The following is a 13,824-nucleotide window of genomic DNA, read 5'->3' on the forward strand; positions in this document are numbered from 1 at the left end:
CACTGTCTTCTTCAGGGCCCACATGGGGATCATTAGATCAGTGTTTGTGCTGATCGCACTCTGGGCAGAACTTATTAAATTTATCATTAAAATGTCACTTTCGTGTAGGTGACGGAATGGGGGTTATTTTGAGGCAAGCTGTGAGAGAGCAGTCCTCAGCAATCAGCAAAAATCGAGCAGACAATAAATCCTGGCACATTTGTGTGAGTTTGGTGCTGCGGGCCTCATGTCCCCTACCCAGCCAACAAGCCCATTTCTTTGTCTCCAGCGCTCTGCTGCAGCTCGTCTTCCACAGAAGGCAGTTCCTCCATAGTGGAGCCAGAGACCTTGGGATATTTCTGGCTTGACCATGGAGGGCCAGCACACCCGAATGCCAAGCTAAATTCAGTTGTGCTACACACTCTGAGGGAATTCCAGTTCCTGTTTTGAAACTCCAAGGACAGGATCCTTCAATAAAACTTGACTCGGTCATTACCCCTTGTGCAAAAGAGGACATCCAGATAATTGCAATGGCATGTTACTGTCCCAGTGTGGTGACCCACAGGTGGACCACGCTGCTTCCAGGGGCTGGAGGAAGATGGCTGGTAGAGTTCTTGGAGAAGCCAAGGGGGAGCATCTGTGGAACGGCTAATGGCAATTAAAATTGCGTTACGCAGTGGCAGTTGCAGTTTTGCTCAAAATTGGCTCCTATCTGAGTGCAACTGCCTGAACCAGCAGGAATGATTAGCCTTCACAGGATGCCAATAAGATGAGCAAAACTTGCTCCTTTCATGACGATGCTTTTTAGGACCTGTGAATCCTTGTAAAATTCCAACATGATCTATACATGCGCATGAGAAGATCTCAACTGCTTAGAAGTGACAGGGGTGGGTCAATAACTACCTTGTTATTTCTGCAGTGTGCTTTCCTACTGCTGGAAGTTAAATCCAGTGAGATTATTCGATGGATTTGAACTCTGATCAGTATGTTATAAAGATGTGTACTTACATATTACTTGTTTGTTTTGCAGCTTCTGGTTGCTAAATCCCCCGTTGCCCCATTCTCCACTTTTTTCTACACCACTGAGAAATCAGGCTTGGTTCTTCAAGGTAAGACCAGAGCATTGATTGCTTTGCCTTTACAATTAGTATTTAAGCAGGCTGAATGTAGATAACAGCGACTATTGTTGAAAATAGTGCTGTGAAAATAGTGCTAATTAAAAACCCACTCATTTAAACAGTTTGGTTGAGAAGGGTAGCCTTCTGCTGTGTTCACTGTTTTGTCTTGCATTATACTGAATTAGTTGTTGCATATTGTCATGGATCTAAGAACAGGCCCTAAAATTATTAATCAAGGCTCCCTGTTTTCCTTCAAGGTAAAGCAGAATGGTTCTGGCAACATTGCTCCTATGGGATAGGTTTCTACAGGAGAAACATACCTGTCATTAATAACATGCTCTAATGGATGGTTCTTCTTTAGCAAATGGCTTGACATCAATAAAAATACAGGAAATTAATATCTGTTCTCTATTTTTGTGATAATTTTAATGCTAATGCCCCATGGTCTTAAATAATCCTCAGATTCTTTAGGATATGAGGCAGTGTACTGAAAAGCTGGATATTACTACCATGGTGGCAGGGAACTAGGGTTCCGTGGCTGTATCTTAAATCACATACTTTCAGACCACAGCAAAAAGGGAAGTTCAGCTCTTCCCTTCTTTTTCCTGTTTATCCCAATAAATCGTCCTTTAATGTTCTTACTTTTTGCCAGACATTCGTAGATCAGTTGTGTTGAGTTGCTGCCTGTTGATATGCAGCCTGGCTCCTGATTGCTGCATCAGTGTAGCAGACTAAATAAAGCTAGTCAGTGCCTGTCACTATTTGTTCAGAGGATACACTCTGATATGCAGCCATGGCATTAAGAAAAGTGAGTATTGCTGTTTCTCAGGTTCCAGTAATTGGGAATCAGTGATCCCATAAATTACTACAAACATTTTAAGGTACATGAACGGTTCTATTCCTTCTGATTGCCTATTTCTCACCTTCAAACAGGCTGTACCAGATCGATGACATATTACATTTACTAATGACTAAATATGCTTGCGTCTCGTTTCCTACATTATCATACATAATGTAGGAAAAGAAAAGAAACAAAAACATTTTTTGGTGCATGTTTGCTTCCATTTGATATATCTATGTAATGATAATGTGGGGGTCCATCCGGTGTTCCCTAAGCCTTTGGATACTATACCCAGTGTATACTTAGATGGCATGCTGGGAATTTGATCTGCTTTATTTGATACCAGTAATTTTAAACAGCCTACAGGAACTAGAAACAATTTTTATTAGTTTAAACTGAGATGGCTTGCACGAGTTGGTCTAGACATATTTTGATTCAGTATAGGGCAGAAGACAAGCTACTTTTCTATCTCAAGTATCATCTGAGTTGCAGAGATGTTTCTGGTCATTATAAAAAAAGGCAGACAATTCCTGCTCTGTCCTCAGGCACTAATATAGTGAAACCTTGGGAAAGAAAGATTTTCCATTTCAGAAACAGGAAGCATTTGTTCAGAGGGGATCTTTATTTATTTCAGTTCTTTTCTGTGAGCCAGGAAGATAGCTTTCCAAGGACTGAATCCAACCCTTAAAAAACAAATGGGCCTGGTGACACGTAATCATAGAATCATAAGTGGTTAGGGTTGGAAGGGACCTTTAAAAGTCATCTAGTCCAAGCCCCTTACAATGAGCAGGGACATCTTCAACTAGATCAGGTTGCTCAGAGCCCCGTCCAACCTGACCTGGAATGTTTCCAGGGATGGGGCATCTACCACCTCTCTGGGCAACCTGTGTCAGTGCTTCACCAGCCTCATGGTGAAAAATTTCTTCCTTCTATCTAGTCTAAATCTGCCCTCTTTTAGTTTAAAACCATTGCCCCTTGTCCTATTGCAACGGGCCCTGCTGAGAAGTCTGTTTCCATCTTTCTTACAAGCCCCCTTTAAGTACTGGAAGGCTGCAGTAGGGTCTCCCTGGAGCCTTCTCTTCTCCAGGCTGAACAACACCAACTTTCTCAGCCTGTCCTCCTAGGAGAGGTGTTCCATCCCTCTGATCATGTTTGATGGCCTCCTCTGGACCCTCTCCAACAGATAAGCTGTTGGACGCACGGTAAGGTGTCAGTAAAGCAACTGGCCACAGGTCAGCCAGTGAGGGAGCATCCCTGCATTGCTGCTTGAGGGACATCGTATAGTGCTAACAAGTGGAATCTGTCCCGCAGCCTGATTGCAAAGGCAGCTTTCCCATTCAGGCTTTGTTGTATAATTCAGTTGGTGTCAGGAGGTGAGCACATTCAGGGCTGCTGCTGGGAACAAGTGGATGGGTGTGGGAACTGGCGAGAAGCAGCAGCTGGCTGAAATGCCCAGGATTCTTTCTTCTTACTCAGGGGGTCCCATCCCAGGACCATTAACGAATAGGCCATAAACAAATTGATATTGGAAAATGTGGCTGGAAACTCCTTGATTAGTGAGGATGAATGGGGAATGAAAGACAAAGTGAAAGTGTGATTTAACAGTTCCACAAGCAATTTCCATTGCCACCTCTGAGGGATTAGGATGTGTGGAATAGGCTAAAAATGAGGAGGAGCTCCCTCCCTTTTGTTCTGTGGGCCGGAGGATAATAAAACGGCAGGAGAGGCAGTGCGGTTAGTTAGGGATTTCACAGGCTGCTATTTGATGCAGTTTAAGGAGCCCTTCTGCTATTGTTGCAGTTAAAATGGGAAGCGGAACTGTTCTCCATTTGCAAAAATCTCCAGCGTCCTCAGGAAGAGGGCTGAGAGCAAAAGGCTATTAAGATGGTAATGCTGCCCCATTTGGAGGAGTGTATCAAAATCCTCTTTGTCAATGTAAATCGCGGCTCTGTTTCCCTGGTATCTTTGCATCTCATGGCCTCAGTGCAAGCACAGAAGTGTTCGGAGGAGACCCTACTACCCTTCTACTTGCAGAACTGCTTCTCTTAATGTTGTCAGAGGAGAGCTCCAAGCTGCCCACGGGTGCCACGGAGAAAACTTCTTTGGTTTTATAAACTTGAACTGTTCAGGAATGAAAAGAATTCAGTTATTTACTCATTCTTTTATTTCCACTTGCAGACTAGAGAAGTGAAATTTGATGATTGGAAAGCAAGATGGGCCAGTCAAAGATTTAGCAAGGAAAGTCAGCCTTCAGTGTCCTCCTTTTATTGCTTCAGTGTGCTCTGTGCTGTGGAGGGGGTGGAATGTGAACCCCAAAAAAGCCTCAGTTGCCTTTACATTGCAATACAATGTCATGTAATGTACTGCCATGCTGTACAGTGTGACTCTGATGAACCTGAATTGTGATTGCAAAATCCAGTCTGACAGCAGATCTCTATTTTGTAGAGATCTTGGAGAGACAGAAGCCTGGATCTAAGCACCGCAAAATGTTGGATTTTTACTGTCTGCTTGTTTAAGGACTTGCCATTGCTTCCCTAATTCAGTATACTAGTCAAAGTGAATTAAGTGATACTCTTAAAAAGAAAAATAACAGTAAAAAGATCCAGATCTATTTGATTAAGGGTGCGAGTCACAAGATTGTTTTTCTCATTGGCAGTGATATAATTTCTGTTTTGGATTGGAAATGATTATCTGGTAATTCTGTTCCTGGTGTATCAGTCAGAACACATCCTGGGCTGTTCTTGCCTAGTTGCTGTTTCTTTGAAGCTGAATGTAGCACATACTGCGTTAGGTCAGCTGGACTAGAAGATGCCACTTAGCCATGCACATACATATGCAAAAAGAAGATAGGTTGAATAAGCTAATGTCAGTTTTAAGCTATATTCTGAGGGCAATCGTCCAAGTTGATTTAGAAGCAGCAGCGTTCTGGGGCATAAATACAAGCCAGCAACAGAGCCTAGCTATTAGCAACTGATAGCTCAGTTGTTCGTGGAAGTAAGTCTCATTCCATCTCACCTAAGTAAATGCCCTCTGTGACCAAGAGCATGGTGCTGCAAAAGAAGACAGGAGGCATGGTGGCTGGTTGCCAGCTGGAGAGTCTATTGGGACCTTTTGCTGAATGCTTTAAGCAAGTGATTAACATTGCTCTTCACTGAAAGAGCTCAGAAGCACTGAAAACATAAGGCAAATAATACTAGTGTGCTAGGACTTGCTTTTGAGTAATGATTTATTTTCAGTTTCATAGGGCTTAAAGATGGGTGGAATCAGCAGTTCATCCAAACTGACCTCCCATACATCATACGTGTTTCCTTCAGGCACTCATTGACTCATATTACACTGGATCATGTCTTCTAGAAAGGCATTCATGCTTATTTGAAGACATCAAGAAATTTGAGTTCCTGGTTTGTCTTGAAAGTGTTTTCATGTTTTACCTAGCTTACTGCTAAATACTTGTTCTGTATTTCAGATTAGAATTTGTCTGCCTTCAGCTTTTAGCCTCAGTTGTTGTTATGACCCTCAGTGCTAAATAAAGCACTGCAGACATTAAATGGTTGCCATTTTGCATGAGTGTACGTGACATTAAGATTTATCGTGCTATGTTTTATTCTTCCCTTTGACAGAAAGTTACTACTATCTGCAAATTTAACCTCAGATTTAACCTTACTACCCAAAGAAAGGACAGAATACCTTGTATTGCTAAAAGGAAGAGTCTGATTTTTGTGCCAGCAGGACTGGATGATTAGTTAGTTGATTAATCCACCCTTTATCCTGCCATCTTTTCCACTGCACAGGTGTCTGTGTGTGCACAACCACGCTCACCTTGCCTGTAATGTCTTATTGAGGCAGGTAACTTCTGGTAAGTAGAAACAAAAGATATGTGGCACTCGGAAGAGAGTGTCTTAGGTTTTAAGTTTCACAGTACTAAGGAAAAAGATCTAGGAATAGCTAAATCTAGAGAAGCCTTGGTACATTATGTTTTATTTGTCACTAATGTAATGAAAGATGCTTATTTTGATCTCAAAATAGCATAGGGTCTGGGTTTGTAGTGCAGCATGACAAACCATCTCCAAAGTGCTATAACTAATTTATATGGCTGAAGCAAGTGAAAAGTGCCTCATTTTATTTTGTAAAGAAATGCTTTCGTAATGAGTAGGGAGGTAGAAAGGGAATTCTGAAAGAAAGGGCAGCATTATTTGTATTGTATTGTGTGAGTTTGAACAGTGAGAGACAATGATTTACTGCATCAAAAGCTTTTATTCAACTGAAGAACTGTAACTATAAAGTGACCTTTGTCTGGAGCAACATGGATATAATCTGTAAAATGAAGCAGGGTTGTACTTGATGTGTGAATGGATGGAAGACAGATTAATGGGAATAAAGTTGTGCATTGCTATTGAGATGGTAACAGATTTGCAGTGCCGCTGGTGATTTCCGGCCCTATTGGAGGGATAAAGATGAACTGATCATTGTTAGGATCTCTGTGGGGTGGAACCGTTTTTGCTGTATTTCCCACAGGAGGCCAAAAACCTCATGCTATTTCTAACAGGTTTGTAATAATGAGAGCAAAAAAGCATGATCGCTTTGTAGGTTAAGTCTATCCTGGTAGTAAGGAATGTGAGAAAAATAAGACTCCCATCATCCCAGTGCCAGCAAAATCACCCATACAGATGTAGCTGACATCAACGAAAATGTCCTTTTGTTCAATCAGTTCATGGCATTTTGGGGAAAGGGTTACTAAGCCTGACCCAGGAATGGTGTTCTGTGGGCATCCTCACTAGCTGGCTTTTGGTGAATTGCTGTACTGCTCTGCAGTAACGTTGGCAAAGCCTCAATGGAGTAGCCAAACTCCATGTCTGTCAAACAAAGGAGTCCAGAGGAACAAAGCACAGATGCAAAACCACCTAAAAATGGTAATGAAGAGAGGTGGGGAGAAAATATTTTAATTGTGAAGGAAGATTAGAGGCATCTTGAGTTTAGATCCGCTAGACACAAAATAAACTCTGTCATTTCAATAAAATTAAATGTTTCTCTCTGCAAACATGATCTTTCTAGCGATGTAGTAGATAGACAACAGATAGGTAAAGTTTCTGGCCATACTTTTTGCTGTGAGCTTAACTTGTGGGAGGATACTATGGTGGATACATTCAATTTAGCACAAGGTGTTGAATTACTTGCTTATTTCTGAGCATGTGTGTAAAGGTACTGAAGATACGGTACTGCTTTCTTCCACTGAAAGCCAAACATGTGCCTAAATGCTTTGCTAGATTACAACTGAAATGCCAGCATTTAATTTTTCTTAAGTTTTACTAAATGTAATATGAAAAAAAGCTTAGTGCAAGCAGTGTGCCAAATCTGTTCTCATTTACACAACTGTGAATCAAAACTATTTTTTTAAACCCAATGTTGTTAAAACAATGAGCTGAAGACTATAAGTCTGTATTTGCAAAGACATTCCCCTCTCTTCAAGGCTGGCATAGGCTTCCTGGGACAAACTGGTCTCACTTCAGAGAAACCTTCTCCTCACCAGTCTCTTGGTAATGAATTCCTGATCAAAGTGTGCTGCTCCCCTGTGTTTTCAGCACAGTGCTAAGCAAATGGCCCTTTTTCCAAAAGGCTTTTAACATAAGGACTGAAATTGTCTGTTGATTAGAGGTAGTATCTGTGATTTGTGACAGTATATTGTTCTCAGAACTGAACATTGTTGTAGAAGACCAAAACTCTACTCGTAATTGATTTAATGTAGAAGATCTTGCATCTTTCAAGCTATAGATTTGTAGAATAAGGTCAAATGTACCTAAAATGGACTGAATGTTCTTAAGTGAACACATTCATGAGTAGGAAGCCAAAGAAATGTCTGTCCAAAACCATGTTTTTCAGCCAGAGTAAAGTCTCATGCTTTTGTGCGCAGCTTATGAAAGTAAAAGGCAGTTAAGTCTCACTGTGGTTTATCCCTTTCTCACATAGGCACAACTAGATTTCTTTTTCTATCCTCAAAAGTTATGTCTGTTCTGGCTTCACCACTGGCATGTTTCATGAAGCCATCACTACTGTCATTTTGTCTTGTAAAATGATAGTTAGCAGTAGAGGACTGTGACCCAAATGACTTAACCTTGCTAGTACATGCAACTTTTCTTTAGCTATAGGACTTTAAGTATTCTCTATGTTAAAATCTTGTAAAATATCTGAGTGTACAGCCTGGTTGCCAAAGGGAAATGCTGGATGCTTTATTGTTCCCTGTGCTGGGGAGGGGAGAGTCGTGTGGAGATCCAACAGTTAGCTGCAGTCTAAACCTGGAAGTCTCCAGAGTGCAATCCTATAGGCACATTTGAATAGCACCTCATCTAAACTAGAAAACTTTGCCGGGGGCAGGGAGGGTCTTATTAGCACAGGAAAAAGGCTTTGCAAATAGGGTTCCTGCTGCTTTGGCCCCAGTGCTGTTTTTCTTTGAAACTTTCTCAATGATTCCAGGATTAACACACCTAGAACAACCTCAGATATCTCTGCATCTGATGTGTAGACTTGCCCTGTCTTTAAAACTGGACTAACCACAAATGTAAATCATGTTATCATATAAGCTTAAATCTGTCTTGATAAGATGGAACAGGAATATGTAGCACTTTCATAGAAACAGACACACATGTGATAAACCGTCCCAACAAACAGGTTTTTACTTCAAAAGGTTTTTCTCATTACAGTCATTCCCTAAAATTAATAACATTGGGCTGTTACTGTATTTTCTGTAATGTTCATTTGAACTTTTTGCATAGTGTTAATGACTGTTGTGGCACTTCTCATCATTGTTTACATTGTAATGAAACCAGAATCTGGCCCTTTCTCATTCAGTTCTGTGAAGACCCCTGAAAAATTTGTGAGATTAAATTTCAGCACCAGATCGAGTTAACCAAGGGTTACAAAGAAGAGAGAGGCAACAGATTGAGTCAGCAGTTTGTTACAGCATGGTGTATCAGCCCTGACTGTTCCTTGGTTGAAACCTGAATAACCCTAGAGGGTCTGCCTTAGGGCTCATCTGGGGCAAGGCAGTGCATGCATGACTGCATGGGTGAAGAGGAAGCACAGGCAGATGATGCTACAATTAACAGTTCAACAAGAGACGTTGTTACTGAAAAGATTTTACTTTATTGTCCACTGAATCTCATTTTCATTTAAACATCCTAGCTTTTCCCTTACAGAAACAATCTCCCACATAGTCCCAATGCCCTATGATGGTGCACTCCCCAGAAGCAGCACAGAGATGTGAAGAGTGATGTTTCTAGAAAATGTTGTGGGACTAAGAGAGTGCTATCAAGCAGTCTGCAGTAGGGTGATTTCTCAGAGTGCTGTGTGCTGTTGTGGAGACCTCAGCTGGGATGTGCCTTACTACTGAGTGAATAAGCTTAGAATAAGCAGGCTGATGTCCTAAGTCGTGAACACCAAGCATTGCACTCATGAAGATGGTATGAGTGAGTTTAGGGATGAGACTCTTTTGCTTAGTAGCATACAGAAAACACCACATTCCTCCTTCAGGCTGTGTGTGTTTGATGAAGGACTTCAGTCTTGAGGCACGTGAGGTGGGAACTCCACACTACACCTTTTACTTTCTTAATTTGTGCTGCGAGCGAATTACCCAGAACAGGGTGTTGGGCAGCCAGGCACATACATTGCAGCTGCATGTTTGTAGACTGTATCCAGTCTGCCGTGGCCATTTGCTGAAGTTCGCAAAGGAGCAGAACATCCTGTTTGCTTCGTTTTCTTTTGTCTGCTCCGTACCAGCACAGGGAGAATATTCCTATATATCTTTTCTTTTCTGCTCTGAAATTGGATCACAATACTCACGATTGTGTTCAATAGCTGGAAATGCTGAGGATATCCGATTGCTGAGGTCTCTTATTTTAAACTCTACATGCCAGGAAAAGTATGTCAGATCCCACCAGCTTAGCACTGGAGGGGGCAGGATGCATCAACAGGAAAACCAAACAAAACATGAAGTGAAATTCATTTGAAAAGGGAAGGGAATCATATACCACTCATCAGCAGTGTTTAAACTCTTCATATACACACACAATAGGCCTTTTATTTTCCTTCAGTTCTTCTCAATATGCAAACTATCTTAAATTGATTTTTAGAGCTGCAGCTGTCACTGAAGTCAGTGGGAGCTGTAGGTGCTTGTTACCTTTGAAAATCAAGCCAATATATTCTAATGTGGTAGTAAAAGCCAAAACCACTAAATGAGGGTGGTTAAAGCATAACTCTGATAGTTCTGTAATGTGATCCCAACCACCTTCATATTTGATACTTAGGCAGGGCCTCATGCTGTGCACACCAGAGCTCAAAGGTATGTTGTTTCTTCTTTGCCTTTCAGCCCTCCTTCCCCTACAACTTTGTGGCCTTGCTTTATCACTACAGTCCTTCCAGCCAAGTAATACTGAATAAGACTCTACTGGAGCTTAACAGAGCTAACTTTTATTCATCCAGAATACCTTCTTTTCCTTGAGAAACAGGCTTTCTCCCCCTTTTTCTCTTGAATGTGCATTAGGTTGAACTGAGGAATGATTGGTCCACAGCTGACCAGTAGCCTCCCACCTATCTAGCAGCAGCAAGGCCAAGCAGCCACCTGAGGCACTGTTTGATTTTTATTTGGAAGATTTGTTATGACCTAGGAAAGGTTCCTAAGCAGTGTCCAGAAGTCAGAGCAAGTCCAGATTTCTCCAGCGTAAAATGAAATCAATTCCACTGAACACGAGGGGAGAAAGGCATCCCTCCAGCTGGTCCCAGCTGTCTCGGCTCAGGAAGGACACCGCTTACTTCTGTATCACTCGAGGGCACAGGAAATTTCAGTACACAAACTGAATCTGCAAACTTGAGTCCTCAGCCCACCTGAGGGCTCCAGCCGATAGCGTGGCACTAGTTGAGGCCAGCTTACCTCATGCTCCATTCAAAAGTGTGTCTTTTGTGGACAGATCTTTGGACAAGAAGAGCCTTGGCTGAGGGTGAAGCTGTCTGCCTGCCTTTGCTTCCCTTCCCAGTGACTGGAACAACTGTGTCCACGGACACTTATTTTCAGTGTAGCTTCTTGACTGTGCCTGGGTTGATGGTCCAGAGAGGACTGCACAATTGTCATTAAATTTGTTAACCTGCCCTTCCCATAGTGTGAAAAGTGAGAGATAATTTAGTAAGTTGTCCAAAACGATTACTTGTCCAAGAAGAGTAAAAGTCTGCAGGAATGCACAAGTGATAAGTCTGTGGTAAATCGAGTTTGCCACTTGTCTATTATAGATCAGACGGTATGGATTTTGTTGAATGACTAAGGGCCTTTTTGTCCATAAAGTAGGAGGGGTCTGCTGCTGATGTTGATTTCAGGAAGTGTGATCAGATGCCTGGATATTTTCAAACAAAGTATATTCCAAGCCTAAGCTGTGTCTGTTAGGTGCACTTCCTTTGATAGTTGGCAAGGATTAAGTTGTTTTGGCTGTCTTTTTTTTAGGGTTTGGGTTTTTTTCCCCTAATGTTCAGAATCAGTAGCTTAACTGGTTCAGAGAAAGCTAGTTTAAATGGCCTTCTGTCATTACTTGCCTCTTAGACTGGCAGTTTTCTCAGTTCATTGATTCTGTGTCTTCTTTTTTTTTCATAGTGCCACATATTGTTGGTAAAATAAGGAGACTTGAAAATAGAGGAAGTAGAGGTAATGTTGATCTTGAAACACCAGTAATTGAAAGGACCATTCAGGGTTTCCTTCAAAACAAAACCAACTGGTAAGATAATGCTAAAGCCAGGGCTGGGTGCCCAGGAGAGCATCATCATGAAGCATCCACTGTTATTGTTCAACTCGCTGTTTGTTCTTCGTGTGAACAAAAGGAAGGAAGAACTCTGCTATCAGGCTAGAGAGGAAGGAGTCTGTTGCCCTTGGCTACCCTAACTTTAAATGTGAGGAAGCACAGGGCACTGCAGCATAACCTTTCTGCAGTATTAGATGGGGAAAATTGATAGTTTAGGAGGTTAAGGGTGGACACTCTGTTTATCTAAAGACTAGGCTTCCCTTGCATGACAGCCCCAAATCAGGTATGTCAGTGCTAGTATTTATTTAGGTCATGTGAGGTTTTAAACCCCTGGTTTTAAACACTGATTCCTTTGCTTTGCTGCTTCTCTGCCATTTGATTCCTCCTCTACATGGCTGCTCACCATCAGGAACAGTAAGAGATGCCATTTCCTTATTGAGTGTGACAGGCACCGGGTGTCCTGAGTGTAAAGTTCAGTCATGTTGCTGAAGCATCAGGAATGTATCTGCTGGAGACTGAGTCAGGCTTACTGTACTTTTCTGCTCCTGCTCCACCCATAGAGTTGTCTGCTGAAGTGGCAGAATCCCTGCCATCTCTCTCTCCCTCCTTCAAGTCATGAGGCTGACACAACTGTCAGATTAATGACAAAGTTTACCATGCTCAGACCCATTGTTTCAGATTTTCAGATGATTCAGGCAGTGATTGTGTCATCAGCTAAGCTCAGGTTATGATTTAAAGATATTCCTTGCAATCATTAGTTTCCCTAGCCTACCTGTGCATTAGTCTTACTCTAGCTTTGTCTAGTCCAGGTACCATCTCTATGTATCAAGAGATACTGGAGAAACAGATTTACACCCCACTAGAGGCAATGCTCTGTTGTCGGGGTGTTTGAAAAAACTGGGTGCATGTTTTGATTCTGATAGAGTTAATTCCTTGTATATGACGCTTTGAAATGTGTGAACACAAAATGAAAGCAGTGCACAAATACTTATCAGCTTTTTCTTCACATTAAAGGTGCACCCCTGCATTGATTTCTTGTTAATTCACAGGTTCCCATGGTGCATGCTGTACAAAATGACACTTTCACACATTTATGACACATTTCCATAATTTCAGAATCTAATTGCACTCACAACTCTTATTCTACTGGTTAGCTCAGATAAGGGATTTGCTGTCTCCAGCATGTAAGACACAGTTTCAGAAGACTGCTTGGAAACTTTTTATAATACAGTGGCTTCATAGATTAGATGTTTTGCAAAGGCTCTGACGACTTCACTGTAGACAGAGCAAGAACTTTAATTAGAGAAAATAGCCGTGTTTTGTTTAGTGCAAGTGTTCTGAGGGCATGTTGATTTGGCAGAGTGAAAATGTTTGATAAGAATACAAAGAGAATGGGGAGAATCCCACGAAACTACTGGGAGGGCCAAGTGTAAGGAATATTCTTCAGGGGGTCATAGTATGTCAACTATGTACAGAACTGATGAAGGCAGAAGAACTAGGGCCAAGCTCAAATTAGATATGCTTCTTGTATGGCCAGTGTGGTTCTGGAGGTGATCAGCTTGTGTGTAAAACCATGCTGGATAAAGGATGAAAGAAAACAAATATTCCATATTATGTTATTGGTATTGTGGCTCTGTAAAACCGCTAAGTTCAACACAGAAAATTGAAAGAAAACTCTGAATGTCCTGGAAAATAAAATTGATAAATAGAATTCACTCAGACCACCCACCAAAGCAGCCTTCTGAAAATAGATTGATCTTTACTTCACGTAGTAAATGTGAAAGCTCAGTAAAATGCTGAAAATCCAGATGGAGCAGTGGGGGAATGACTCTGCCTGTGCTTAGGTTTTTTTATATTACTAGCATCTTAAAGTGTGGTGGTTATTTGAAGAAAAAAATGAAAGATTATGTTTAGCACATCTTAGTCAAGCCACAGCAAGTACACTCAGTTTACAAATACAAATGTTTTGGGTTTGTTTTGTTTTCCTAATTGCCAACCCTAGAAGTTATTTGTTTCCTAAAATCTAGAAGAGGTTCTTCTCACATATCATCATGAGTAGTTTTAATGGAATAAATGTGTCTTCCATGCCAGCTAAAATTGTTGTCTTCAGTTA

General features: G+C 41.4%; 1 protein-coding gene across 1 annotated transcript in view; it reads left to right on the plus strand.

The window, feature by feature from the left end:
* RAD51B (RAD51 paralog B) overlaps positions 1 to 13,824 on the plus strand; it is a gene marked incomplete at its 5' end in the record, with an annotated part of 429,021 nt that overhangs the window by 267,270 nt on the left and 147,927 nt on the right. Inside the window, 1 exon segment of the mRNA XM_082000471.1 lies at positions 1,010 to 1,088. Coding sequence (XP_081856597.1) covers positions 1,010 to 1,088 — 79 coding nt within the window.

This window comes from Phaethon aethereus (assembly GCF_964289735.1).
Source record: "Phaethon aethereus genome assembly, chromosome: 5".
NCBI lineage: Eukaryota > Metazoa > Chordata > Aves > Phaethontiformes > Phaethontidae > Phaethon > Phaethon aethereus.